We start from the raw sequence: 26,392 nt of genomic DNA on the forward strand, positions 1-26,392 counted from the left end.
AGGTTTGAGTCCTGGTCTTTCTGGGTCCAGAACCCGTGTTCTCGACTCTGTGTGTGTCGCAAGGGCTAGAAATCAGGGCCGAACCCCTTGGAACTCCAGAGGGATCGCTTTTAGCCTAATGCCTCCTTCCTCCTTCACATCTGCTGACCCACCAGCCTTCTGTCTGTCCATCCTTCTGTCCATTGTCTGCTTACCTGCCCATCCAGGGACTTAACCACCCACCTGCCCACCCTCCATCCCCCCATCTGAGACCCGACACACGTTTGCTGAACGCTCACCTTGCCAGATGAGGCGGAGGATACAGATGAGGTCCCCTTCGTGGCTCTCGCAGTCCCGTGGGAGGGCGTCTTGTCCGGGGGAGCTGGCATGGCTCACGCCTCTCTCAGGCAGAAAAGGCTGTGCCGATCTCCTGGAGCTGACGGCGGATCACGTGGGCTGGGGAGCTGGAAGTATTTTGCTCAAAAGTGCTGAATAGCTCCCCGGGCTCTTAGATCTATCCTGGGGCATACATACGGTGTCAGCTACAAACCGGACCCTGAAACAGGCTCCATGGAGCTCCAGCCACACGGGGGACTGTGAGGCCCAATCCCGCCAAATGCCCTTGAAGGCCATGTATTGGAAAGCTGGTCTCACTGAAACGTGGCCAGCCTGCTGGTGCACCCGTGGCTCCTCCTCATCCATGGGCTTGCATGGTGTGCATGGTGGCAGCAAGGGGTAGGTTTTGTGACTTGAGACACAGGGTCTGGGGAGTGTCCAGGGCCTTCTTGGGAGCTGGTGAGAGGTGCTGAGGGCAGGAGGGGATCAGGAGCCCGTGTCTGCATCCTGACCTAAGGACCCTGGGACTGGCGTGGCTCCACTGGCCCTGGTGGTGTCTGCTGAGAGAGGAGGGTTTGGAGCTCCCGATAGCCTGGCAGTGCCAGGGTCCAAGGCTTGCCAGTGCCTTCGTTTGGCAGTATGTCTTGGGTTCCGGCTCTGTGCTGGGGATCATTCTGGACACGGGCACAGAGGTGAACAAGGGACGAGGTCCCATTCCAGCAGGACAGAGGCTGTGTGTGAGGCTGGAGAGGGATGGATCCGGGGCTGTGGTGCAGGTGCTGCCTGGAGGAACAGGAGGGGCACCCGGGTCGAGCGAACTGAAGTGCCCAGGGATGGAGGGGCTGCAGGGCAGGGTGAGGCCTCAGCCACCTGTTGAAGCCCACGCTCTCTTTGCAGCAGGAGCGCCTTCAGCTGGACCGCCTGAAAACTCAGCTCTCAGATGCCATCCAGCGCTATGGAGTGGTGCAAAAGGTGAGGCACCCACAGGTCCCTTGAGCACCCACTCTGGGGATGGGTGCAGTCCCACCCCCCAAAGCAGGCGAAGGGCCAGCCTTGTGAACATTTGCTAGTGGCCAGGACCCAGCTGGGGGGACTGCAGTGTGTGGGGGCCGGGGCCTTCACCTTCTGCAGCGCTGCTCAGGCGGGTCCTTGTGACAGCCCCCTGGGAGGTGGTGGGAGCAGGTGTCACCTGTTCTGACAGGTGAGGAAACCGAGACCCAGGGAGCCTGAGTGTGTGGAAGGAAGCCGTCTAGCAGACCGTGCCCCCGCCCATCCAAGCGCCCGGTCTTCCTGAGTCCTGTGGCAGCTCCGTTCTCAGAGCTGATGCTGTGCTTTGCTCTTGGTCATTGTCTAGCACTTCGTGTTTATCTGACCATCTGTCCTCTCTTTCCCACTCTCTCTCTTCCTCCCATCTCCCTTCTCTTGTACTTTATCCCACAGAAAATTGCGGAGAAGTCCAGAGCACTGCTTCCCACAGCACAGAGGGGCGGCAAGCAGCAGGTAGGTTCTGAGTTTTTGCTGGGGCCAGTGGGCATTAGGGGACGGCAGAGAACATGGAGCCCCTGGGGCCCTGGGGAGAGCAGGGAGGCCCGAGGGCGTCACCTTGACAAACAGACTTTTAAGAAACTGGTGCTTTGCCCTCAGGTGCCTGGCATGGGCCTGACATAGAGGCATGATTGCCGATAGTTCTGCTTGCTGTGCAGGACTAACTCGTATCAGACTAACCTCCCGTGAGAAGGAGTGGATAGAAAATCTAGAGGAGAGTTTAAGCGGAGTCCTAGGGAGCACGAGGGAGACAGAATGGACAGAAACAGTGTTTGAAGAGGTAGTGGTTGAGAATTTTCCAAAACTACCCAAATGCTTTAAGCCGCAGACTGAGAGGCTCTATGACAAATGGAATAAGTTTATCCTGCTTCTTAAAAGCTACCTTAGTCACATCATAATAAAAATTTGCAAACCAAAGGCAAAAATAAAATCTTAAAAGCAGACTAAAACCAGGAAAAAAAAGCTTGAGAGCATATTAAAGCCCTAGAGGCAACATTATTTTTAAAAGAGCAGCAAGGCTTACACACGACTACTTAAAAGAAACAGTGGAAGCGGGAAGACAGTGGAAAGACATGCAATGAGAAGAAACTAACCACTGGCCTGGAGTTCTACATCTGCTGAAAACCTTTTTTCCGAAGTGAAGGTGACATGAAAACATCTTCAGAAAAACAACACTGGAGAGAATTCATCCGCAGAACTCTCTAAAAAGGAGGAGAAGGAAGATAACCCCCGACAGAGCTCGTTCACAGAGGAAGGAATGCTGGGCACGGACACGGTTAAACACCTAGATGCATGTGGTGGCCGACCAGTGCCAAGACTGACGTGGGGGGCTTCAGACGGGGGGCAGATGAAAACACGGGTCCAGCAGCAGCACAGAGGCCACACTGGAGGTAGAAGGTGCCGTAGTTGTGAAGTTCTTCATCAGATAAGTGGCAACAATCCTAACTTAAGCAGACCGTGGTAAGCCAGGGTGTGTGTTACATTGTGGCTGGTGCCAAATGCACTACGAGAAAGGAAGCTGTAAGGTAAATTGGGAGGAAAATGAAATAATAAAAACTTGATCAACTCGAAAGCAAAAAAATAAATAAAAAAAGAGGAACGTCAATAAAAGCAGATAGGAAAAAAGAGGAAATAAATTGTAAGGTGGTTTATTTGTACCACTTGTATTAAACTAAAATGGACGGACACTGCCAATAAAAGGCACAGATTATCAGACTTGGTTAAAAGAGGAAGGACCGTATGGTGCTTCCAAGAGACAGACCTTACACATAAATCCAGAAAACTGTGAAAAGTAAAAGGAAGGGAAAATATACATTGTGTGCAGCCGTCAACGAGGAAAACCGATGCAGCGCTGTTAATATCAGGGTCAGTAGACTCATCTGAAGAAGCATTAGTGGAGATCCAGAAGGTACATTTTGTAAGGATGAAAAGTGTCTTCGAATGAAGATGTCACACTAAAATGACACGTGCCTAATATAGCCTCAAAAATATAAATATAAAGCAAACCCGACAATAATAGAAGGAAAATAGCAAATTCACAGTCAGAGTTGGAAATTATGACAATCTCTCTAGACGACCGATAAACTGACAAAATTCAGTGAGGACATAAAAGCTTCCACCAATACTGTAGATCAATGCACTGACCTAATCGGTACTTATGACACTGTAACCAACCACAGGAGAATGTGTTTTTCTTTCAAGTACACACAGTGCACATGCTGGACTGTGAAGCAAGTCTCCACAAATTCCAAAGGGCTGATGTAGTGCTCAGTGCCTTCTCTAACCAGAATGCAGTTAAACTAGAATCTAGTAGCAGGAAACCACCAGAACTGAGTATGTAAAGAATACAATTTGAAATAACCCACAGATCAAGGCAGAAACCACGGTGGAAATTAGAACTAATCATGAGCTGAACAAAAATGAAAAATGCAGCAGATCAGAACTTGGGGTACAGCTAAAGCTGTGCTTAGAGGGACATTTATAGCGTTAAATACATCTTTCAGAAAAGAGTGAAAATCAGGGATCTAATTCTCAGTCTCAGGTACTAGAAAAACAGCAATAGTAACAAAAAATTTAATTCAAAGAAAATGCGTGGGAGAAAAGCACAAACCCGTGAGATAAAATGGACGCACGGTGGACACATTCACCAAGGCCAAACTTGATTCTCTCGAATGACTAATAAATTGTTACCTCCTGTGAGATTGATCAGGAGGCAGAGAGAAAATACAAACTGCTACTAAGAGAAATGAAAATGGCCCTATCATTATAGATCTCAGAGACTGAAAAAAGTGATGAGCTGTTAGGAACATCTTAATGCCGATAAATTTGACAACTTAGATGACATACAGATTTTTTTGAGAAAAACGTAGCTTACCAAGATGTGTAAAAAATCTAGAAAGAGTACTTATTCAATGAAATCCGTAATTACAAAACATCCTAGCAAGAAAATTCCAGGTTAGGTGACTTGACTGGTGAATTCTCCCAAATATTTGAGGTATAGGTAATACCAGCTTTGGGAGTTCCTGTTGTGGCTCAGTGGTAACAAACCTGACTAGCATCCATGAGAATGTGGGTTCAATCCCTGGCCTTGCTCAGTGGGTTAAGGATCTGGCGTTGCCGTGAGCCGTGGTGTAGGTCGCAGTAGGTCGCAGACGCGGCTCAGATCTTGCATTGCTGCGGCTGCCGTGCGGGCAGGCAGCTGTAGCTCTGAGTCGGCCCTTAGTCTGGGAACTTCCATATGTCATGGGCACAGCCCTAAAAAGCGAAATAAATAATTAAGTAACACCGGTTTAGACAAACTCTTGTAATAGAATATAAAAAGAAGGAATATGTCTCACCTTTATGACGCTGGTACTCCTTGCCTCCAGACTCTTAAAAGGACGTCACAGGATGTCTGCTTACGAACATAGAAGCAAAAATCCTGACCAAAATATTAATAAGCTGAGTCTAGCAATATATACAAAGACAATGTATCGTTATAAAGTGGGGTTCTCATTATATTCTTTATACAAAGATATACTTCGTGTGTCTTTGTACAGAGACAATATATCAGTATAAAGTGGGATTCTCATTATTCTAGGGATACAAGGTTGGTTTACATTCAGAGCAGTCAGAGAAATTTATCACATTAAAACCTCAGTGAGGGAGGTCCCTTCGTGGCTCAGTGGTTAACGAGCCCAACTAGTGTCCATGAGGACGCAGGTTTGATCCCTGGTCTTGCTCCGTGGGTTAAGGATCCAGCGTTGCCGTGAGCTGTGTGTAGGTCAGGGACGTGGCTTGGATCTGGCGTTGCTGAGACTGCAGTGTAGGCCGGCAGCAACAGCTCCGATTGGACCCCTAGCCTGGGAACCTCCGTATGTCACGGGTGTGGCCCTAAGAGACAAAAGACAAAAAAAAGAAAAAGAAAAAAAGAAAATTGACTTGAGCATCTATCTCAACAGACACAGAAGAACATTCGGTAAAATTCAGCGCTCGCTTACGGGGGCTCAAAAGGTTCAGCAAGCTCGGAGGAGATATGAGTGCCTTTAATCTGATGCAGGGTATCTTTAAAAGCCAACAGTTAGGGGGTTCCCTTCATGGCTTGGCAGTTAACGAACTGTTTAACCCTCTCTATTGAAAACTGCAAAACATTACTGAGAGGTGATAGAAGATTAGATAATGGCAGGTGTGCCGTATTTATAGATTGGCTATAGATTGGAGAATTTGCTATGTAAGGATAACAGGTCTCACCAAACGGGTCTGTAGGTTCAGTACAATCCAGATCGAAATCCCAAGGGGTTTAGAGTGTGTGTGTGTGTGTGTGTGTAGGTGTGTGTGTGTCTGTCTGTGTGTCTGTGTCTGTGTGTGTCTGTGTGTGTGTGTGTCTGTGTCTGTGTGTGTCTGTGTGTGTCTGTGTGTGTGTGTCTGTGTGTGTGTGTCTGTCTGTGTGTCTGTGTCTGTGTGTGTGTGTGTGTCTGTGTCTGTGTGTGTCTGTGTGTGTGTGTCTGTGTGTGTGTGTGTGTGTGTGTGTGTCTGTGTGTGTCTGTGTGTGTGTGTGTGTGTAACTTGTCCAGCTGCTGCTAAACTGTGTATGGAGACACAGGGCCGCAAAGAGCGAAGACAGTTCTGAAGAACGGGCGTGGAGGGTTTACACTCCGGGTGGAGGAGTGGCTGTAAAGCTGTAGAAATTAAACAGCGCGCTGTTTGGTGACGGCTCAGCCAGCAGCTCAGTGGGGACAGACTTGCACGTAGACGCAGACGCACACACGCGTCATTCCCTGGTTTGTGCGAGGTGCACGTTTGCACGGTGGGAAACGCAGGACTCGTGCAGGACTCATGCTGCCCTGCTGGAGGCTGAGCTGGGCCAGGGCTCCTGTTGAGACCCCACCCCCTGGTGTCCGCGTCACTGAGGTGCGGTGGGCTCCGCTCACCCCCAGACGGCAGGTCGGCGTCCGTGGAGGGCGTGGTTCCCTGTGGCCGGTGTGCCCGTCTGGTGGCCGGTGTAGGGCCATTGGCCTGCATGCATCCTTCTCGTGCTGCAGAAGAGGGACCCTGTCCCCTCCTTGCTGGGGACAGATGCAGAGAGGCGGCCTGGTGCCAATTGGCAGACATGCTCTGGCAGAGGAAGGGGCCGCGTTGAGTCCGAGACAGGGCAGGACATCCACATGAGGGGACGAGCCAGCTCAGGCTGTGAGGCCCCTCTTGGCCTTTCATTGCTGGCAGGTCGCCATTCCTGACCCTTCACCTCGGTTCACCCAGGCTCAGAACACCTCACTGGGGCAGAGGCCTGCGTGTGAACCGTATGGCACCGAAGCTTCTAGAAGCTGCCTTAGGCTGTCTGCACATCCTCATGGCAAGCAGGTGTTCCTTACACAGATGAAAATGTACAATGAAGAAAGCGATAAACTTGCCTTTGTTGACGTCTGTACCCCCCTCCCAAGAGAATGAAGCAGCAGCCCATAGAGTGAGGGAAGGCGTTTGCACACACGTATCTGCAAGGGACTCATATCCGTAACATGTAAAGATCTCTTACAAATCCACGGGAAAAAGGCAGACAACTCAACTCACAAGCGTGCAAGGGCAAACGCCTCCGTCAGGCACACTGAAAAGGGGCTGTCGGAATGGCTGTGCCCAACGCATGTCGTCAGAAGGAGGCAGAGGGAACCCAGGATGCCCCGTCCCTGCACACTTCGTACCCGCCAACACAGCTACAAGGAACGAGCGGAAACGTGGGAGAATGCCACAGCCGGCGAGGCCGCGGCACAGCCGGAGATCCCGCGCCCTGGACGGGCGTGCGAGTGGAGCCCGCACCCTGGCCGCCGAGCGCGCGTGCTGCCGTGAAACGTGTTTGCCTTGCGGTTCCACGCCAAGCGTGTGCCCAGTGTCACACACGTGTGTGATCTCCGGAAGCCACACTGAAGAACAGTAGCGGACGTGGCGGGGGTGGGGGAGCCAGCCTGGGTGGGATGGACAGAGCGTGTGAGCCGAGGCCAGGAGACCCAGCCAGGAGGAGGGATGCCTGCGGCCAGCAAGGCTCCGGTGACGTCTCGGACACGGGCTGAGCCCGAGCAGCCGAGACCAAAGAGGACAGGGGTCAAACTGACGGGCAGGGCCAGAAGCCGGCCGGCCTCTCCTGGCTGGGGGCGGGCTAGTGGGCGAGGGCTGGGGTGCCTGATCGGAGCCCGGTCTTTCGTTGGCTGCAGTTCCCAGACCTGCACCCTTCGAGCGCGTGTTCAGCTGTTGATGTCTGTTTCCGGCAGAGTTTTTCTTGAAGACTGTGGTCAGGGGTGTTTTGGAGGGTTGGGGAAGATGAGTTATTCCCAGGAATGTTGCAAGCTGACAAACTGCGGGGTTCAAGCCAGGGGTGTTGCTGTGGCGATGCTTCCAGACTTCAGAGCTGCCACCTACGGGCGGGTGGTCCTGGCGGGAGCAGGGGTGCCCGCCGCCTGGCGGCTCTGCTCTGTGCCGAGTGCTGGGCGTGGGCCTGGGCAGGTCAGCCTCTCTGGACTCGGCCTTTTTGGCTGGGTTCTGGGTTCGCCTCTGATCCAGGTCAGGCCCAGCCAGTGGGTGGCCTCATCCCAAGGCAGGACTGCCCAGTCCTGCGCCAGAAACGCCCCCCAGTCTGTAGGTACCGCCATCGCCGACTCAGCGGGTTCCCCAGAGCTCCCTGCCCCCGGCCTCTGCGGCGAAGACCACCGCACCTCCATGGCAGCTGGGGGGTTCCCTAGTCATGTGGCTCCGCCAGGGCCGCAGCTCCCTTAGCTGATGCGGGGCTGGGAAGGGTGGCAGCGGACATGTGTTCTGCATCCTGTGTAGCCGAGCCTCCAGAGACTTCCCGCAGCTGCCGCACAGCTGTCTGCCAGCTGGAGGAATGGACGGCCCTCTCGGGCTGCCGAGCAGGAGCTGTGTTGCCCGAGCGTGGGACCGGCTCTGCTCCCGCCCCCGCCCCCACCGAGGTGGTGGATGTTCCCAGCGGAGCCTGGCATCGGAGGACACGGGAGAGCGGCCCGTCTCCCAGAGCCCCTGCGAACCCTGGGTCCCGCCTCGCTGCTCACTAGCCACCCCCCAACCCCCGGGGCGGGGGGCGTGCTGAGCCCGCCACGTGCCCTCCCGGCCTCCCTGAGCCCCATTCGGGCTCCATCGCTTCTCACGGGAACCCGCTCGGCCTGCCCTCCAGCAGTCACGCTGGATTGGGAGCTTCTAACGGACGTGTCGGACGGGACCCAAGCCCTCGGCCTTGGAACGAAGAGAAAGCCGCCTTTGTTGGCCGCCCCGCAAGCTGGAAAGCCATCACACGGCTGTCCCCGCCACTCCGGCCCAGCGCCTTGCCAGCAAATCCTAATCCCAGCTTCGGAGCTAAAGACCCAAATTGAGGCTTTGTGAGGAGAAGAAAGGGTGCTTTCTGGGCCTTTTGGGGGAGAGCCGTGGCCGGTCAGCGTCTCAGCCCCCTCTCCCTCCCTGCTCCCTGGTCCGGAGCCCCTGGGGAGGGCAGGCTGCCCACTCACTCCTGCAGCCTTTGCTTCGGCTTTCCGGGGTCTTCCACCAAAACCCAAACTCCAGGAGGCCAAGAGTGACCGCCTGTGCCTGGCCTCGCTGCCGGGTGACCGTCTGCCAGTCCCGGTGTTGGCGCACGGCTGTGCCTGGTGCTCCCACGCATCTGCAGTCTGCTTTCTAACCGTGTCGAGGTGCACGCTTCTGCGTCTCCGTCCAGGGTGTGTGGGCCAGGGCTCGTCCCGCAGGGGCTGTTAGATGTGCCAGGGAGGCTTCTAGAAGCCCCGGCCCAGGCGGCGCCCTCCACTGATGGAGCTGGGCAGTAGAGCCGGCCCAGCAGAGGCCGGGCTGGGCCAAATCTAGAGCCGCCACTGCTGGGCGGGGAGTGGCCTCGTGTCCCACCCAGGCACGTGCGTCTTGTGTCCCAGAGCTCACTGCGGTCCCCACCTGGGCTTTTAAGTGGCGTCTTGTTCTCACTTGTGCCTCCTGGTTGGGGCCTCACCTTCACCTCAGTTCCTCCTTTCTGTGACTTGGGGACACGGGGAGGGGGAGTGTCAGCCTGTCTTAAGGAAGTGAAGGCTGAGGCTTGGAGAAGGGACTTGCCGGGATCCCAGAGCTAGAAAGTCACAACGGAGCTCAGCTTTCGGGGCATGCGACCCCATCCATGAGGGCACCAGACGCTGTCCCTCCTGCTGGGAGTGAGGAGTGTGCCGGGCAGCTCACGGAGGGGGACAGGCCAGGGCCCGGGCCTGGGGCAGCCAGGGTGGCTGCTGTGCAGGGGGTGTGGGTCGGGTTCCCGTTCTGCAGAGGCCCTGAGGGTGTGCGACCGGCCCGGGGCTCCCAGTGGTGCCAGGGCTGGGCCGGAACCTGGCTCGGCTTTGCAGCTTAGGCGGGGGCTGGGAGCTGCAGAATGGGAGCCAGCGGGGCGCGGGGCCTGGCGTGGGGCCAGCACCCCAGCCCGCTCCTGCCCGCCTGGCGCTGCTCACTTCCTCCCGCCCACACAGGGAGGGGGAGGTGATAATTGCCGCCTTGGACATGCAGCGCTCGTCAACAGATTTTTAGATCTTTTATTTTATATTCATCCATCCACGTATTTGTTTATTTAAAGGCCTCTGCTGACTCCCCGGGACGAGGGGCCGTGTGTGTCAGCGTGGTCTGCAGGGAGAGTGCCAGCTCTGGGAGGGGACAGGGGAGGTGTGGACCCGGCACCTCTGAGGGGAGTGTCGCAAGCAGTTAGAGAAAAGGTGGCCCCAGACATCACGCCTCGCCCCCCGGCACCCACGGGCAGGGCTGCCCAGGTGCAGGTCTGTGCACAGGGCTCCCCCGGGCCTGGCCCCTGGCGGGCGCCTCGGGCCACAAGTGAAGGGAGGGGTGCGGACTGGACTGTGTCCTGCCGACCCAGGGGGCCTCCTGTAGGCGGTGTGGGGGCCGCAGGGAGTGGGGTCTGCTGGGGGAACAAGCTTGGACCCCAAAGCCCCCCCGCCCCCGGAGTTCCATGGGTCACTTCAGTTGGCATCTGTGTGGCCAGGACTCTGCCACATGACCCTGAGCGCCCAGGAGGGCGGGCAGGTGGTCCTCACTGCAGGCAGACGGGCCTGTGATGGACAGAAAGCCGAGAATAGGCAAGTGGCTGCTCTGCCTTCCTCCAGGGACTGACGCCAGGGTCCTGGGGACGTGGAGCCGGCGGAGGGCCGCTCTCTGGGCCAGTCTGGGGCCATCCTGCCTTTCAGCCCCATCCCCATCGTCCAGACACCCCTGGGAGGGGGCCCAAGAAGAGCGGTGCTGTGCGCCCCCCGCCCTGGTCTGTGCCCACCCCGGCCCCCTGCCCCAGGACAGGACTGGCCCAGGGCTGGGAGGGCGTGTGCTCAGCGCCCCCGGCACCATCCTCTCTCCTGCTTCGCGGCTCTTGTCCTGGAGCTGCCCCGTGCGGGGTCACAGCCCGGAGCCCTGGCCGCACATCTGGCTGTTCTGGGTCTCCTGGCCTCTCGCCTCGGCCTCAGTGGCCTCCTCGGTAACGCGGGCTCCAGGCTGCTCCTTGTAAGGCCGTCGGGGCTGTCGGATAGCGACTCGAAGGAGCCTTGACCCCGCGGGGGATGAGGGGCCCTGGTGGCCAGGCCGGCCTCGCGGGGTCCTGCCCGTCCTCCACGCTGTCCCCGTCGCCTTTCTCTCGGATGCGCACACACGTGCTCTTTCACACGTAATCGCAGACACAAGCACAACTTGAAAAGAAGCCACTGCTGGCCTGGGGGTGGGAGGAGGGCCCCGTGCATCCCTGGCTTCCTGACGGAATGGGGAGGGGGAGGGGGGGTGGATGGGGCTGGGGCAGGTCCCGTCTCCTCGCTGCAAGGTTCCAGTTAAATTGGAAGCGCTGTACAGGCGAAGCCATGGCTCCGGGGGGCCCCCGGCCATGGCTTCTGCTCTCTCACTTTGGGGGTGCAGGGTGGACACAGTCCCCCAAGGCCCCCCGGCCCCCCCCAGGCACCCCCAGTCCCCCTCAGGCACCCCCAGTCCCCCCAGGCACCCCAAGTCCCCTGGCACCTGCAGCCCCGCAAGACACCCCTAGTCCTCCACAGGCACCCCCAGCCCCCCGGCACCTGCAGCCCACTGGGTACCTGGCCCCCCAGGGGTGGGTGTCAGTGTGCTTGTACCCAGGTTGTCCCTTCAGGGAGCAGAGAGTTCATTGAAGGGAGAAGCCACTGTTTGATTGAAATGCTTTAAAATGTGGTCGATTAAGTCAGAAAAGAAGAAAACAACTTGGAAACCCCTTGGGCTTCCCTGCCACGTGGTCTGGTCCCCGCTGTCCCTGCCTCCGGCATCCATGCCTCTGTTCCCAAAGCCCACCCCCCACTCCCGGCAGCTGCACCCCCCAGAAGTGTAACCAGCCCCGGGATGGGCTTTCAGGGGTTCATAGCCCCCAGAGGAGAAGCTGGGGTTTGGTGCATGTTGGGACATTTTCTTGGGGTTCACGAAGGGGCACGTGACCCCCCCGAGAGCTGTAAACATGGCGGCCGTGCCCTGCAGGGTCTTCTGTGTGGCCCTGGCTCAGAGTCTGCAGGGGTCCTGCCGAGTGCTCCCCACAGCCAGGTCCGGAATGGCCAGATGTGTGCATGCGGGCTGAGGGTCAGGGGGCCGGTGTCTGCCCGTCCCTGGTCCCTGCCCACAGGGTCCAGCAGTCCCAGCACCCCATGGCCCTGTGGGGACGTGCCCTGAGTGACAGGGTGAGGCCCGGGACTCCCGCCCCTTCAGGGCTGCAGAGCCCAGGCTGGGGGGCACGCAGACCCCTGGGGGTCCTGGCTGCCCGCGGCGAGACCAGCCTGGCACAGTGAGCTGTGCGCTGCTAACTTTGGTTTGTGTCTTCAGCAGAGTCCGCGGGCTGCTTTTGCCGAGCTGGCTGATGACGAGAAGATTTTTAACGGAGGTGACGGCGCGTGGCAGAGTCAGGAGCAGGCGCTGCTTCCGGAGATCACGGAGGAGGACCTGGAGGCCATGCGGCTGCGTGAGGAGGTCATCCTGCAGATCGAGGTGCGGGCCGGCGTGTGCGTGTGCCTGTGCCTGTGCAGGCCGGCGTGTGCATGTGTGCTTGTGTGCACTCGGGTATCTTCGGGCTCCCGGCCGTGGCCTTGTGGGGTCTCCACCGGTGGCGGCTGGGCCCTTGGTGCTGGTGCCACTTGCCCTGTGACCAGCAGACTGAGGCTGGCCCCCCACTTTCCCAGAGGGGCTGGAGCTGGGCTCCCAGGGGCCTGGCCTGAACCGACTGCCTCTCCTTGTGTCTGGGCCGCCGTGGGGAGAGCGGAGCCTGGAGAGCAGTCTCACCCTGTGTCTCATCCCCCGCCCCCGAGTCCCTGAGGGAGCCCAGCCCTTGGCCTGGAGCCCAGGGCCTGTGCTTGGCAGGCAGGTGCCAGTTGCCCTCGGAGGTTTCCAGAAGGCTGTTTCCTCTGATGAGGTCATTTAGCGCCTAGAGCAGTTCACGTGGTTGAAGGAACTACCAGAACTGCACCTGCAATTTGGTGGTGCTGCCAGCAGGTGGCAGTGGTGCGTTGGGGAGTCTGACCTTGCGGCTAGGGGGTCCTGCGGTTTTTCCTTCTGAGGTGGGCACGTGTGTGCTACTCCTGTCGAATGGCTCTCTAGCCACGGATAATCTGTGACAACCGGAGGCTTGCGTCCCCTAAGGTGGGCATGGGGGAGCAGATGTGCGAGTCCCTGGGTGGGTGTGCAGGCGGCTGTGCGAGCCAGCAGGCGGCTGTGCGAGCGGGTCTCCTATCTCCCGATGCAGGACGTGCAGGCTCTGTGGGTGGTGTCCAGGCCCCTGGGTGTGTGTGGCCCCGGGTGGTGAGCCTGAGCCCCCATGGGTGTTCCACTTTCACCTGCTAGGGGAGGAGCTGAAGCGTCCCCTCGCGCTGAAGCTGTAGGTGCAGGTGTCTGGACAAGGGCAAGTTGGCTCTGAGTCATTGGCTCAGGACCTGCCATCGTGTTTGCAGCGGGCAGGTCTTACACTCTTTGAGGATGCCCCCCATGGAGGCAGGGCGTTGACCCCCTAACTTCGGGCTGCTCCCCTTCCCGCTGGGGCCTGGCGGAGTGGAGCCCCTGTCAGAGGCTTTGCCTTGGGGGCGCCCCTGTCCCAGACCTGGCAGGAGGCAGTGCAGGAGTGTCTGGCCAGAATGGCCTCTCCCTCTTGCTGTGCGGGTCCAGGGAAGGACAGACGCCCCGAGATGTTCAATCTGGCTGTTGACCCAGCGAGACCCCCTTTCCCCAGGAGGCTGAGAATGGTCAGGGGCCATTGCCGCAGCAGCTCTGGGCACTGGGAAGCCCGACGGGCAGAGGACCAGCTTCCTTCAGCTCCTTCTTAGGAAGGGTCCCCACAGCCCCTGGGGGACCCCCTGTGCATGTGGGGTGAAGGGGCTGCTTGGAATCCATCTGACCTTGGCCTGGCACCTGGGAGTGGGGTGAGGGCCACCCCCAGGAAGGCCCAGAGCGCCAAGCGGTGGGGGCCCGGCTCTGAGAGCGAAGCTGCAGGAGGGTTGTGGGGCTGCCTTGGGGAGGCCAGCGCCGTGGACAGCCTCCGGGGGCCGAGCAGCAGAAGGTGGGCCAGGGTGGGGTTCAGGGGCATGGAGGCTCAGGCACTGCCAGCTGGTATGCGTGTGAGAAGTGAGTACAGGCAGGGAGGGGGCTTTACCGGGGACCTGGGGGCCGCGGAGGCCACTGCCCTGGTTCAGCCCGGCTGGAGGGCCCAGGCTGGCGAGGGCGGAGTGGGGCTCTGGGCCCACCTGGGACCTCAGTTAACGCGGGGCCGGCCTGAATTCAGTGTGGCCCTTGTCTGTGGCCCTTGGGGGATGGCGGGGGCCGTGGGTAGGACTGAGGCCAGCCTCGTGGTTTGGCTGTTCCCTCTTCCGCACCTCGGGTGATGCTGTGGCGTGTGGAGCAGGCCCTGCCCAGGGAGCTCAGGGGCAGCGCTGCTGGTCTTGGGAGGCAGGCTGCGGAGGGCACCTCACCCACTGCCTCTCTCCCTCCCTCCCTCCTTCGGCTCTTTGGAATTTGGAAAAGCAAACGCAAATTGTCATTAGGCTTTAAATAGCCCTCCCCCAGGTTGGCAGCTGTCCTGGTGACGGCATCTCAGATGGGACTCGTGGGGAGGGGCTGAGACACCCCGCCAGGACCGCTGGCTGTGAGGGCCCCCTCCAGGCCCGGCCTGAGCGCAGGTGCTCAGTTTCCTGGGGGCTCTCGGTCCAGAGCTGGAGGCCAGCAGGGGCAGGGCTGTGGGAATCGCCTCTGGAAGACACAGCGGCTTTTGCTGCCCTGGCTGGTTGTAGGCCGCGTCCATGCGGAGCTCCTTGGGGCGCCCCCTCACCTGTCACCCTGCGGCCCTCCGGCCCCGGGGCGACTGCTTGGTTGCATGCATTCGCAGTGTCACTGGAGTAAGGCTGGCGGTCCCGAGGAGCCCCTTGGAGGCCCCACTCTGCCCCTGGGACTTAGTGGTTGGGTAGAGGTGGGGGCTATGGGCGGGAGGGGAAAGCGAGGCCCGGAAGTTGGAATTGAACTCACGACAGCGGGAGACCACACCCGGTTCCTCCATGCTTTTCTCCTTCCCGCTTCCTGGCCCGGGAAGGGCATTTATGGGGCCCCCTCGCCCTGGGCTGCCGGTCTGGAGCTGCAGGTCTTGGTGGCGCTGCCCTCTCCCCTCCTCCCACCCCCCCGCATCCTCTGGGACACGATACAGAGCCAGCCTGGGGTGCGTGTCCTGGCTTTAGGCCCAGTCTCCCCCCACTGGCTGGGTGACCTTGAGCCTGCCTCTCGCCTTGGTCACGGTCACGGTCACTTCATCCTTGAAAAGGATGGCCTCCCTCTGGGGGCCCTGCTGTTTCAGATGGCCCGTGGGGGTGGTCAGGGCCAAGGGGTGCCTGTAAGGGATCAGGTGCTGACAGGCAGGCGCCCAAGGGTGCCCCCCCCCAGCATTCTGGGCCCTTCCCCAGCTTGTGGCCACCAGACCTGCTCAGTTAGGTTTCTAGTGAGGGTGTCCTGCCCCAGAGACGCTGTGAAGACCCCCACCCCAGCTCCCCGGGCAGCTTGTCCTCTGTCAGCCCAGAGGGTTCTTGCAGACCCTTTGAGGGCTCCCTATTCGTGGGCACGATGTCCCGTGGCCCTTCCCTGGCCTGGACCACCCAGGTGGCCCTGCTGCCCTCTTCCCCGTTGCCCTATAGACCGCCCCCCCCGCCGCCACCCCCGGCTCCAGTGATGCCCAGAAGGCACCTTGCCCGCAGCTGCCCTGGCTCCTGCTGCGTGGAAGCTCCTCCCCAGCCCTGGGCGTTGCTGGCTGCCGCCCCTCCCCTGCTCTGCCCTCTGCCTGGAGCTTTGGAGGTGGCCCGGGTGATGGAGAGCTTTCTTTGGTGTCCAGTGTCTGACTTCCCATGCCCAGGATGGCTGTGCTTGCCCTGAAGTCTCCTAGGGTGCAAGGGACCCTCTGGATAGCCCCTCCTTCCAGAGAAGCGGGGAAGCACCTCCCTGGGGCAGAGCCTCGCCAGTCCAGGGCACATGTGTTCCTGGCACTCACTCACATGGGGCCAGGATGCCGGCATTCACTTCGGCAGGCCGGCCACGTGGCTGGGGCCCACGTGGTCTGAGCCCTGGCCCAGGCACCATGGGCAGCCCTGGCCCCATCTGGGCAAGGCGCTTCGGGAGGGCTGTGCCCGGCGGAGGTGGGCTCCGGGCATGTGAGAGCCAGGCCTGCTGCCCGCCCCCGCAGGAGGGGCTTGCGGCAGGCTCCCCCTCCGCTGTGCCCGGGCTCTGTCCAGGGCTCCTTCACATGCCCTGAGGGGGAGGTGGTTGCTCTCTGGCCTTCCAGCCGAGGGCACCGCCCTGATGCTGATCCCAGCCAGGTCAGGCCTCAGGGGCCCCAAACCTCCCAGGACCCTGAGGGTCAGGGCATGGAGGCCACTGGGGTGGTGCTGGCGGCTCGCAGCCTCCTGGCCAGCGGCCCTGTCTGCAGAGAAGAGGGAAGGTCTGTGTGCACCTCGTTACTAAGAGAATCGGCTTTAATTGGGTTTGTGAGGGGTGGCAGGAGGCCGGGGATGGGCAGGAAGCAGCAGGATTGCTGGGGTGTCAGGAGGTGTCTGGGCTCCCAATTAAGTCGTGCCCAGGAGCAGTGCTCCCCCCGCCCCTCACTGTCGGCCAGCGGGCCTCCAGGCGGCCAGCAGTTCTGTCCCCAGGCTTGTCCACTGCCCGTCCCCCGCAGCTGTGCCAGAGCCGGTGCAGGTGGCGTCCACTAGCCCCAGGTCCTCTGTGGCCTCGGTCCTCCCCTCCTGGAGTCTTACCTTCAGGGCCGGGTGCCCACTGCCCATTCTCGGTGGCTGTATAGCCTCCATCCCTTGCCCTCTGCAGCTGGGCACATGGGGCCAGAGAGGAGGGCTGGGGTCCCTTCCACACACGGCGAGGCCCTGTCTTCCCCCAGCCCTTCCTCCTGGCCTCAGCTCCTTGCTCTGAGCCCGTCTCTTAGTCCCGTGGGGCAGTCAGAAATGGGGGATCCTCAGTGATGGGCAGCAGGGTGCTTGGCAGACAGGGAGGTGGGGCATCCGTGGTGCCATGGTGACCGCTGGGACTGCAGGCCACACTGGGGGTTGGGAGACAGGGTGGGACCTCTGGAGGGGCAGGAGGGGGCCGTGCAGGCCCACAGCCTGCTGCCGCGGAGGCCCCTCCCCTGATAGCCCGTCTTTCCAGGGGGCGGGAGGCGGAGTTCCTTCCCCCGGGGTCAAGGTGCCCCCAGAGCCTGTGGTCTCCCTCGGGCCAGTGGCTCGCCCAGTGCCCCCATGGCTGCGGTCGGCTCCTTTCATGGGGCATCCGGGCCTTCACTTTTGCCCAAATACTAACAGGGGACCCCCGTTTTGCGAGGCTGCCCCTTGCTCTGCCAGGCCCGTGTGCTCCTGTGCTCCTGCTGCCCTCACCTGTGCTGTCCCTCTGGCTAGCCCTGGGCCCACGGCCTCCCAGGTCTCCAGCCTTGGGGCGGTTTGGTCCCACTTCCAGACCCAGGGTCCTCGTTGACCCCTAGGTGGGCTGTCCACCCCTCCTCCCTGCATGCGGCCGAGGTCACAGTGCTGGGATCGGGCCAGCGTGTCCCCACCCCCTGCCCCAACCCCTGTGGACAGACAGCCTCGGCCACCGACAGGACCCAGTCAGCCAAGGCCACCCATGGTCTGAAGGGGCTCGTCACCCAAGTGGGGGTGTTTCCAGTGGGCAGAGCAGTCCTTGCCGACGGCGGGCAGGGCAGAGCCTGGATGGACGGCAGAGGAGGGGAGGCTGCTCTGGACACACAGGAAAGCTTCTTTGTCCCCTTGTGGGGAGAGAGGCTGGCTGGCCTCGGGTGCCTCCTGGCTGCAGAGGGAAAGTGGGCATCTGGCCCCGGGGCCCAGGCCCAGCCGTGCCACTGCCTGGCATGGGAAGCTGAAGGGGTCTCTTCCGGAAGCCTCGGTGGGCTTATTTGTAAAGTGGGCACCACGATACCAGCGTTACCTGGAATGTGACAGGCGTTTGTTGGCCAAAAGGTGGAAATGCAGCTGAGGAGTTTAACTGCCCGGCGGGACTCCGACCTGAAGTGCCAGGCTGAGGGAGGGGCGGGGCTGTGCTGGGTGCCCCTCCCCCGGACCCGCTGGACGGGTGCTGCCGAGGCTGGGCTGGGGGCCCGGATGTTGACGTGACTGTGGCCCAGGGGGCTTCGTGACCCGGAGAAGCCAGGGATGTTTAGTGATCTAGCCCCAGAAGCCATGCAGCTTGTCCTCTGTCACAGTGTTGGGTCAGGCCGTGAGGAAGGCCTGTCCAGGCCCCGGGGAGGTGCCACGGTCCCCCCCTCTAGGTGGAGGAGTGCCGGGTCACCTTGCAGGAAGAGCATGTGGGATGGGGTACTTGGGTGGCCGTCTCAGGGAGGTGCCGCTGCCACGCTCCCGGGCCGCTTCCTGGCCCCTGGCCTCCCCAGCCCTCCCCCCAGCCGCCTGGCCTCCTCGCCTGCCAGGGCGTCCGGCTCCCCTGCGCTGGTTCCCGATCCTGAAAGCTCGTTCTTCAGACACCCCGGCAGCTCAGGTCCTTTTATCCTCAGGTTTTGACCCCGAGGCTCCCTATCTGCACTGTCAGTTGCCCTCTGCACTGGCTGACGTGCGGTTTAGTTAACTCTCTTGCCGTGGCTCTTCCTCCAGGAGGGCATAAGCCCCACGGAGACAGTGACGTCTGTTTCGTCACTGCTGTGTTCCTGGCGTCCCAGAGGGCGAGGGACACTCTGGGGACTCGGTGACTGTCTCTGGAGCAGATGGATGGATGGGTGGTGAGGATGGTATAGTGGGGGGACGGGGGAGGGATGGACGGGGATGGGGGGCGAGTGAACGGATGAGAAGCTGTCCGCGTTGGGCCGCCACCAAGATGCAGGAGTAAGAAGAGCGCTCTGTCTTTATTTATGTGCATCTTCTCGTCAGCCCACACGAAAGCCCTGTGAGAGTGAGCGCCCCATGTTCCAGTTTTACCAGAGATGGAGTAGGGGCTAGGAGGAGTCCTGTCACTTGGCCGGGCCACGCAGCTTGCGTGTGGCGGAGCTGGGACGGGGGCCCAGGCCGTGCTGACGGCGACGTTCTGACACCTGTTCGCCAGATGAGGAGGAGGCGGCAGGGCACCCCATCGGGGCAGCGGCGGAGTCCAGGAGCCCAGCTCTGCCCGCCCACGGCCGGTCACTGGTCACTCAGCTCTGGTTGAGGTGGCTCTTCCTGCCTGCAGGGCAGGGTGGTACCCGGTCTCCCCAGGGGGTAGGGGGTAGGTCGAAAGAGATGGCACATGCCCCCAGCCATTGCCTGCACGTCGTGGGCTTGCCAGGCACCAGCTGGGCTGACTGGGCTGGCCCAGAGTCACCTGTCGGCTCCCGGCCAGACCTGCCCTGGCCGTGGACTGCGTGTCTGCCAAGCCCGTCTCACCTGATCTCACCTGCGAGCCGTGCTCCCTGCTCCCCTCCTGAGCTGTTAGATCACCTGACCCAGGTGTGGAGTCACCAGCTGCTCGGTTGCCATGGCTACCTGGCAGGCTGGGAGGGAGGAGACTGGGGTGAGGAGGGGCCTAGGAGGGGCCTCCAGGCCTAGCAGAGCCCGCGGGGCCCAGCCGCCTTCCCTGTAGCTGGCATCGTGTAGCCGTGACGCAGGGCGGTGGTTGGTCTGGCCAGTATCTAGCTATAAATCCGTGAATACGTCAATAAGTAAAGTTGGCTATTCCGTTAACGGGAACAGTCGTCTCTGTAGGGGGATGGTTGCCAAGATCCTAATTGTGAGACGAGGTTTCATGATAGAGGAAAATGCAGCGGAATTTTCCTGCTGTTCGTTCTTAAAAGTGGAGGGAACACACACGCAACACACACACACACACGCAACACAACACACGACACGCCGGGGTTTTGTCATGTCCTGTGCAGGATGGTGGTTCCATAGCACCAGTGAGACAAGAGAGAAGGATCTGTGAGGGCTTTTAATGAGCTCTAGTTTTAGAAGCAGTCAGGAAAATAATTGCCTGATTTAAACATTTACTGAGTTAAGGTGTTTTTAGCGTCTCTCCCGCTCTCTGGTGCCCACGCCTGGGCACACAGCTCCAGTGCCAGCCGCCCTCATGCACCGCAGCTGGGGCTCCCTCCTACAGAAGTTCTGGGGGCTCCTGGGCTCCTGGCCCCTCGTGACCAGCCCAGCCTTGACCCTGTACCCTGGGACCAAGGCCCCAGCTCCTGGGGGGGATCTCTGGTGCGTCCCCCTGAACCTGCCTGGGGGCCGAGTCCCTTCTGCCCTTGGCTCTGTTGGGAGCCAAGGCCGGTCCAGGACCCTCAGTCATGCCAGTCGCCTGCATCTGCTCTGTGTGCTGCCCCTCCCCCGGCCCCTCCCTCCTGGCCCATCATCAGGCCTCCCCGCGACACCCGCACCCCAGCACCTGCCGTGGTTTTGGAGGGAGGGAGGGCACAAGCCTGGGCAGGGGGCCTGGGGCTGGGGGTGGGACCAGAACCCTGGCATCCAGCCACGTCTGCTCTGCTTCGCAGAGTCTGGTGGGCTCCTGCCCCAGACCGTCTCTGGGGGGCCGGGCGCTGTGAGCCCACAGGCTGATTTGGCTGAGTGCTGGGATCCTGGGGCCCCCATGCCGTGAGCAGCCCTTGGAGCCAGTCGGGCCTGTTCTTAGGTCCTCTAGGAGGCTGCCACCTGTGGATCCAGGAGGACCTGTGGCCCCAGGCTTGCCTGCCACCCTCTCCCTGCAGTCTTGTCTGTGTGGAGGGTGCCCTCTGGGGACCCCGAGGTTGGCGTGACCTCAGTCAGGGTCAGGCCGCACGTGTGCCCATGGGTCAGCCTGGTGCTCGGACAGCGCCCCCTCCTCGTTCCCCTGTGCCCGGCGGAGACTGGCTGGGGCACAGGGTACTGCGGCCGCTCTCACCCCTTGTCCCCAGCATGGCTTCCGTGTTTTCTGAGCAGGGAGAGGCCTTACAAGCGTTGTTCTGGGGCTGGGGGCTCTCGAGCGACTGAGCTGTGTGAGCGCCTTGGGGTCGGGGAAGTGGGGTTCTCTTCCGCAGGAAGGGTGAGTGGCACTGGAGGGGCGCTGGCCGGGGCGTCTGCGGGGGCCCAGGTGGGGGCAGAGGCGCTGAGCTCCAGCTTGGCCGCTGCGCCTTTTGTCCCCACGGGTCGGGGTGTGAGAGGCACAGGGGGGTTAGGGGCCTGGGTCTGGCCTCGTCCTGGGAGAGTGGGCGCTGACTCACGTGGGGCGGGGGTCTCTGTGGAGGGAGGGCAGTTTCTGGACCACAGAGGGTGTGGCCAGGAGCCCAGCCCAGCTTCCCCTCCCGAGGGTGATGCCTACTCGTGGCTGAACAGCCAGAGGGTCGTGGGGTCTGCCGAGGGCGAAGGTGGGGCTGGCCTTGCCCCCGAGAGTCCGCTGGACCGTCGGCCGAGAGGCGTCCGAGTAGGTCGGAGTCTCAGCGTCCTGAAAGGAGGCCGCTGCCTGTCCGCTGGTCGTAGGCTTCGCGCGGCTGCGTCCGGTCGCTTTCCACCGGCGCTGCTCTTCGTGCGGCTCTGCCGGGGCTTCTCCCACGCCCGCCTGGTCTCCAAGAGCAGCTCCTGGGCTGCGCCAGTCCCGGCCTCAGCCTCGTCCCGGGCAGCGGTGCCAGGCGGGGAGGCCGAATGAGAATGAGCCTGCCACAGACAGGCCTTCGCGTACATCTGAGTGCCCTGCGCGTGGCCGAGGAGGTCGGACTCAAGGATCGAGCTGTGGGTGGTGGAAGGGAGATGCTGAACCAGAGGAGGGACTCGCTGTTGGAGCCACAGGACGAGGCGGCCAGCGGGAAAGGGCCAGACGCCTTCACGCTCAGACGACGACGCACCTGGTCGCGGCCAAGGACCGTTTCCAGCTATTTGAGAAGCTGCCACCGTTTTGCAGTTTTCCAAGTCACAAAGGGACGTCTGTCATGAGAGTCCCAACCTGGCATCTCCAGGCAGAAAGTGGAGTGAGCTGTGCCGAGAAGAAGAGACCCCTTGACGCCCCCTAGTCGCTCACTGCGTCGTCCGAAAGCGGTTATGGAAACTGGGTGCAGAGGTCTTGGAGGCCCCCCCCCCGAGCGCCTGGCTGCGGTGCTTTATCCACGGTGTCCGGAGTGCGACAGGGGCCCGCTCCTGCAGCTGCCGCTCGTGCCAAAGACAAGCGGGGCGAGGCAACCTCCCACCTACAGCCGCTGCCCGGAAGAAGAGCGGCGTGGAGACTTCTAGGAGTGGGGACCGCGACCTGGCGGACCTCACAGCGGGCGAAGTGGCGGGCGGGGGGGCAGCCGTTTAACGCGGCTGCTCTAACGGGGCGAGAGCTGCGGGCGAGCCCCGCCGAGGTCCGCCTTCTCCGAGCGGTTGGTTCTCAGGGCTCAGCGCTCCTGCCAGAGGGTGGTCCTCCTTCTCGGCCCGCCTGGAAGCGGGAGAACAGCGCGGCTGCAGCGGCCCCCGCGGAGGCCCACGCCACCTTCTCTGATGTAAGGGCTGCAGATTGAACTTCAAAATGTGGAGGAGGAGGAGGAAGGTCGGGGGGAGCGCGTTTTGCTGTGGCTCGAGAACTTCAGCCTCCCGTCATTGTGACCGACGAAGCTGGTAGCCTTTGGTGTGAGAGACGAGAAGGAGAGCGCGATGCTAGTAGACCCTGGAAACTGCGTTTGTCGCGGAGCGGGATGGCGAAGCGTCTGCTGGAGACGACAGAGTGCTTGTGATGGGTGCCACTAAGAGGCCACAGGAGCTCCTTGGGCTCTTCTCAGGCTTTCATCCAGCGGGCTTATGCGTCCTTGCCAAATGAGGACACATGACTTTTTTATTAAAACTCTATTATGGGAGTTCCTGTCGTGGCTCAGCGGAAACGAATCTGACTAGCACCCATGAGGATGCAGGTTCAATCCCTGGCCTTGCTCAGTGGGTGAAGGATCCGGCGGGGCCGTGAGCTGTGGTGTAGGTTGCAGCTGCAGCTTGGATCTGGTGCTGCTGTGGCTGGGGTGTAGGCCGGCAGCTGTAGCTCTGATTTGACCCCTAGCCTGGGAGCCTCCATATGCCGCAGGTGCAGCCCTAAAATGACAAAAAAACCCCACCCAAACCCACAAAAACTCCTATGATGTAAACAAGGAAGCCCACCGACCCGAAAACAACCAGCCCAACTTGCTGGATTCATCAGCGGATACTCAGGAAGTGACCTAACAGCTCCGGCAAAAGAGGCAGCCCTGGGTTCTACCCGAGAACTGAAGCCAGAACATGCATAGCACGCCTGCCAGGGAGATGATCTGCCCTCACTGAGTCCTTGAAGAGAGAAGTGCAGCATGAGCCCTCACACCTTGGAAGCGTGGAACAAGGACCTTGGCGACGCCACCGTCTCAGCCTGCACAGCGTCGACTTTCCCAGAGAGAAGCCCACCATCTTCAATGAATACTTGTCAGCTGCAGACGCTCAACCTGAGTTTGCAGGACTTTTCAGAGTCTTAAAATTATTTGTGCACCCCAGAAGATGAACCATAAAATAAATTAAAGTACACAAATTAAAAAAAAAAAAGGGAGGCGGGACAGGAAGAAGGGGGTCTGTGTCAAAGGTCAGGTCACTTCCAAGAGGCCCCTGAATGGAGGCCCCCAGAGGTGGCCCCAGGGCGAGCTTCGGGAGGCTGGGATGCGAGTCCCCTGGGGGCTCTGTCCTGGGTGGTTCACCGGTGTGAGGCCCCACGTCTGTGCCGCTGTAGTGTCCCTGGTGCTCTGGGGACCAGGCCCACGTGGGCACCTGGGTATCTCAGCTCACGCCCTGGGCCTGATGGTTGCCACTCCTGGTCACCTCTCTGCTGGTCCAGCCGGGAGTGGACTGCACCCCGGCAGCGACCCACCTGGCTCCCCACAGACCCATGTGCATCCTGGCAGGTGTTGCAGGTGTGGCGGGAGGGTGGCAGGGCCTGGGTGCACCCTCAGCCTGAGACGGCCAGGCCGGTGACGGCGCTGACTGCATTCTGAGGGCTGTTTGCTACGGGACGTGGTGTGGGGAGGAGCCAGGCTCCCGTGCGGATGGTGGTGTGTCCAGCTGGTTGCAGCAGGTCCCCGTGTTTGCAGCAGCTGGAGAATTGCCTTGGCTGCTGCTGCTCCAAGGGCGCCTCCCAGAAGCCTAGAACGTGAGCTGGACTGGGGACCCCTGCGCCATCCAGGCTGTCCTGGATTTTGGGATTACTGCTGCTCTAGGCGGGAAACACCCACTCCCATGTCCCCGCCAAGGCCAGGCCACGGCCACATTCAGCGGCTCTTGCTTCACCCCGCCTGGCAGGCAGCCGGGGCCCTGGGCCTCGGGGGCACGGGGCTCCTGGTTAGCGTCACCCTCCCTGCCCTCCTTTGCCGAGGCTCTGGCCGTGTGCCCCTGGGAAGAGATGCTCGCACATGAGTCTGGAGGCGCCTGCAGCTGTGGCACGTGGCCTCTCTGGAAGGAGCCTGCTGTCCCCAGGTGCTGACCGGGTGTGCTGACCACAGGGGGTCACCACTCCCCATGGGGACCCGGAGAGGTGGGGCCAGGGGGCTGTGAATGCTGATTCCAGTATTTCCTGGCCTCCTGTCCTGGAGAGGGTCCCTCAGCCCCTGGGGACTGGGTTTCCCCGTCTGCCCGGTCCGTGCAGTGGGGGCACCAGCACACAGCAGGGGGAGGCGGGCTGCCCTGGAAAAGCCTGAGTCCCCGAGGCCGAGTCCACCCCAGGCCAGGCCCAGGGCCTCCAGGCCAGCCTTGTCGGTAGATGCTTCTGTCCATGGCACTCCTGGGCAAGCTCAATGGCTGAGGTCACGGTCGGTGCCCAGTGTCTCATGGGCTTGGGGCAGGAGCCTGCAAGTCTGAGGCGGTGGGCCCGGCGAGCCCGCAGCTGTCATGTGTGACCTTGGTGTCTGGACCTTAGGGCGAAGCCTAAGCTTGGCCTCCCCGCCGGAGGCCTCACCCGGGGAAGGCCTTGGGGATGCAGATCCCAGAAATGGGTCCAGGCCCAGGGCTACCCAGCACCCACTTGAGGCCCCACACTCACCAGCACCTTCCCGGCCGTGGGCCCCTTTCCCGCAGAGAGCCGCCGCCTCCGCCGCGTGTGAGCCAGGAATTGAATTGCATTTGATGGTATATGTCGGTTTAAGGTCATGCTAATTGCCTCATTTCCCAGAACACTCCTAAAAAGGAAATGAATCTCCCTGTAATATCTCGCAGTGGGGTGAAGTGACCGTTGTGAAAATCAGCCTGGAGTCTGGAGGAGCTGCAGGGTGTGGGCTGGGGGGCAGGTGCGCCCCCCACAGGCATGAGGGAGTCTCCCCTCTGGCTTCAGCCATGCCCCGGGCACTGAGGGAGGAGGTTCGGACTTGCTCCTTGGTAGGTGAGGGAACCTGGCTCCGAGGTGAACAGCTTTGCCCAGGGTCACCTGGCTGGCAGGTGGAGGAGCCGCTTGCTGCAGGGTGGCAGTCAGGAAGGGAGCGCTTCAGGAGTTCCTGTCTCGGCTCAGCGGAATGAATCTGACTAGCATCCCTGAGGATGCAGGTTTGATCCCCAGCCTCGCTCCGTGAGTTAAGGATCCGGTGTTGCTGTGAGCTATGGTATAGGTCGCAGATGCGGCTCGGATCCTGCATTGCTGTTGCTATGGCAGTGGCGGAGGCTGGTGGATACAACTCTGATTTGACCCCTAGCCTGGGAAACTCCATATGCCCCAGGTGCAGCCCTTAAAAAAAGACAAAAAACAAACAAACAAACAAAAAACCAAGAAGGGAGAGGGCTTCAAGTCAGCAGACATTGGTGCCAACCCCAGCCCGCCCCCTCTCTGAGAGGTCTCAGGGTCATGCATCATCTTGAGCCCCCAAAACCTCCACTGTCCGAGGGGTGCTGTGACCTCCCCTCACTGGTGCTCCCAGGTGTGAAGGTAGCCATGTGTGATGTGCCCCCTAGCACAGCCCCAGGCATCCATCCGTCCACCTCTCCATCCGCCATCCATCCGCCACCCACCCACCCACCTGTCTGCCATCCATCCGCCATCCACCCACCCACCTGTCTGCCATCCATCCGTCCACCTCTCCATCCGCCATCCATCCACCACCCACCCACCCACCTGTCTGCCATCCATCCACCACCCACCCACCCACCTGTCTGCCATCCATCCGCCATCCACCCACCCACCCGTCTACCATCCATCCGTCCACCTCTCCATCCGCCATCCATCCGCCACCCACCCACCCACCTGTCTGCCATCCATCCGCCACCCACCCACCCACCTGTCTACCATCCATCCGCCATCCACCCACCCACCTGTCTGCCATCCATCCGCCATCCATTATCCATCTACCGTCCATCCATCCATCTGCTCATCCACCCACCCATCCGTCACATCCTCCTACTCATCCTTCCATCCCTCTGTCCATCCCCTTACTCATCCTTCCATCCATCCATCCATCCATCCATCTGTCCACCATCCTTCCATCCATCCACCATCCACACGTCCATCTGTTTATCCACCCACCACCCACCCAGGTGTGCTGGCCCAGACTAGGTGCCAGGTATACAGAGAGGAAGAGGTGGGCTCTTCTGCC

At 60.8% G+C, this 26,392-nt stretch overlaps 1 protein-coding gene across 7 annotated transcripts in view; it reads left to right on the forward strand.

Annotated features, from left to right (window-relative positions):
• The window catches only part of TSNARE1 (t-SNARE domain containing 1), an 84,353-nt gene that overhangs the window by 48,202 nt on the left and 9,759 nt on the right, over positions 1-26,392 (forward strand). For 5 of the 7 annotated variants that reach the window (XR_007135374.1, XM_047783134.1, XM_047783137.1 and 2 more), the window contains exons 9-11: positions 1,213-1,287; positions 1,756-1,815; positions 12,190-12,351. Coding sequence is in view for 6 of the 7 variants with exons in the window: in XM_047783134.1 (XP_047639090.1) it covers positions 1,213-1,287; positions 1,756-1,815; positions 12,190-12,351 (297 nt within the window). In the remaining variant the exon portion in view is untranslated. The remainder of the gene's footprint in view (positions 1-1,212; positions 1,288-1,755; positions 1,816-12,189; positions 12,352-26,392) is intronic. The other 2 variants (XM_047783136.1, XM_047783140.1) reach the window with 1 other exon arrangement.

The sequence above is a fragment of the Phacochoerus africanus genome, chromosome 6 (assembly GCF_016906955.1).
Source record: "Phacochoerus africanus isolate WHEZ1 chromosome 6, ROS_Pafr_v1, whole genome shotgun sequence".
In the NCBI taxonomy this organism is placed as follows: Eukaryota; Metazoa; Chordata; class Mammalia; order Artiodactyla; family Suidae; genus Phacochoerus; species Phacochoerus africanus.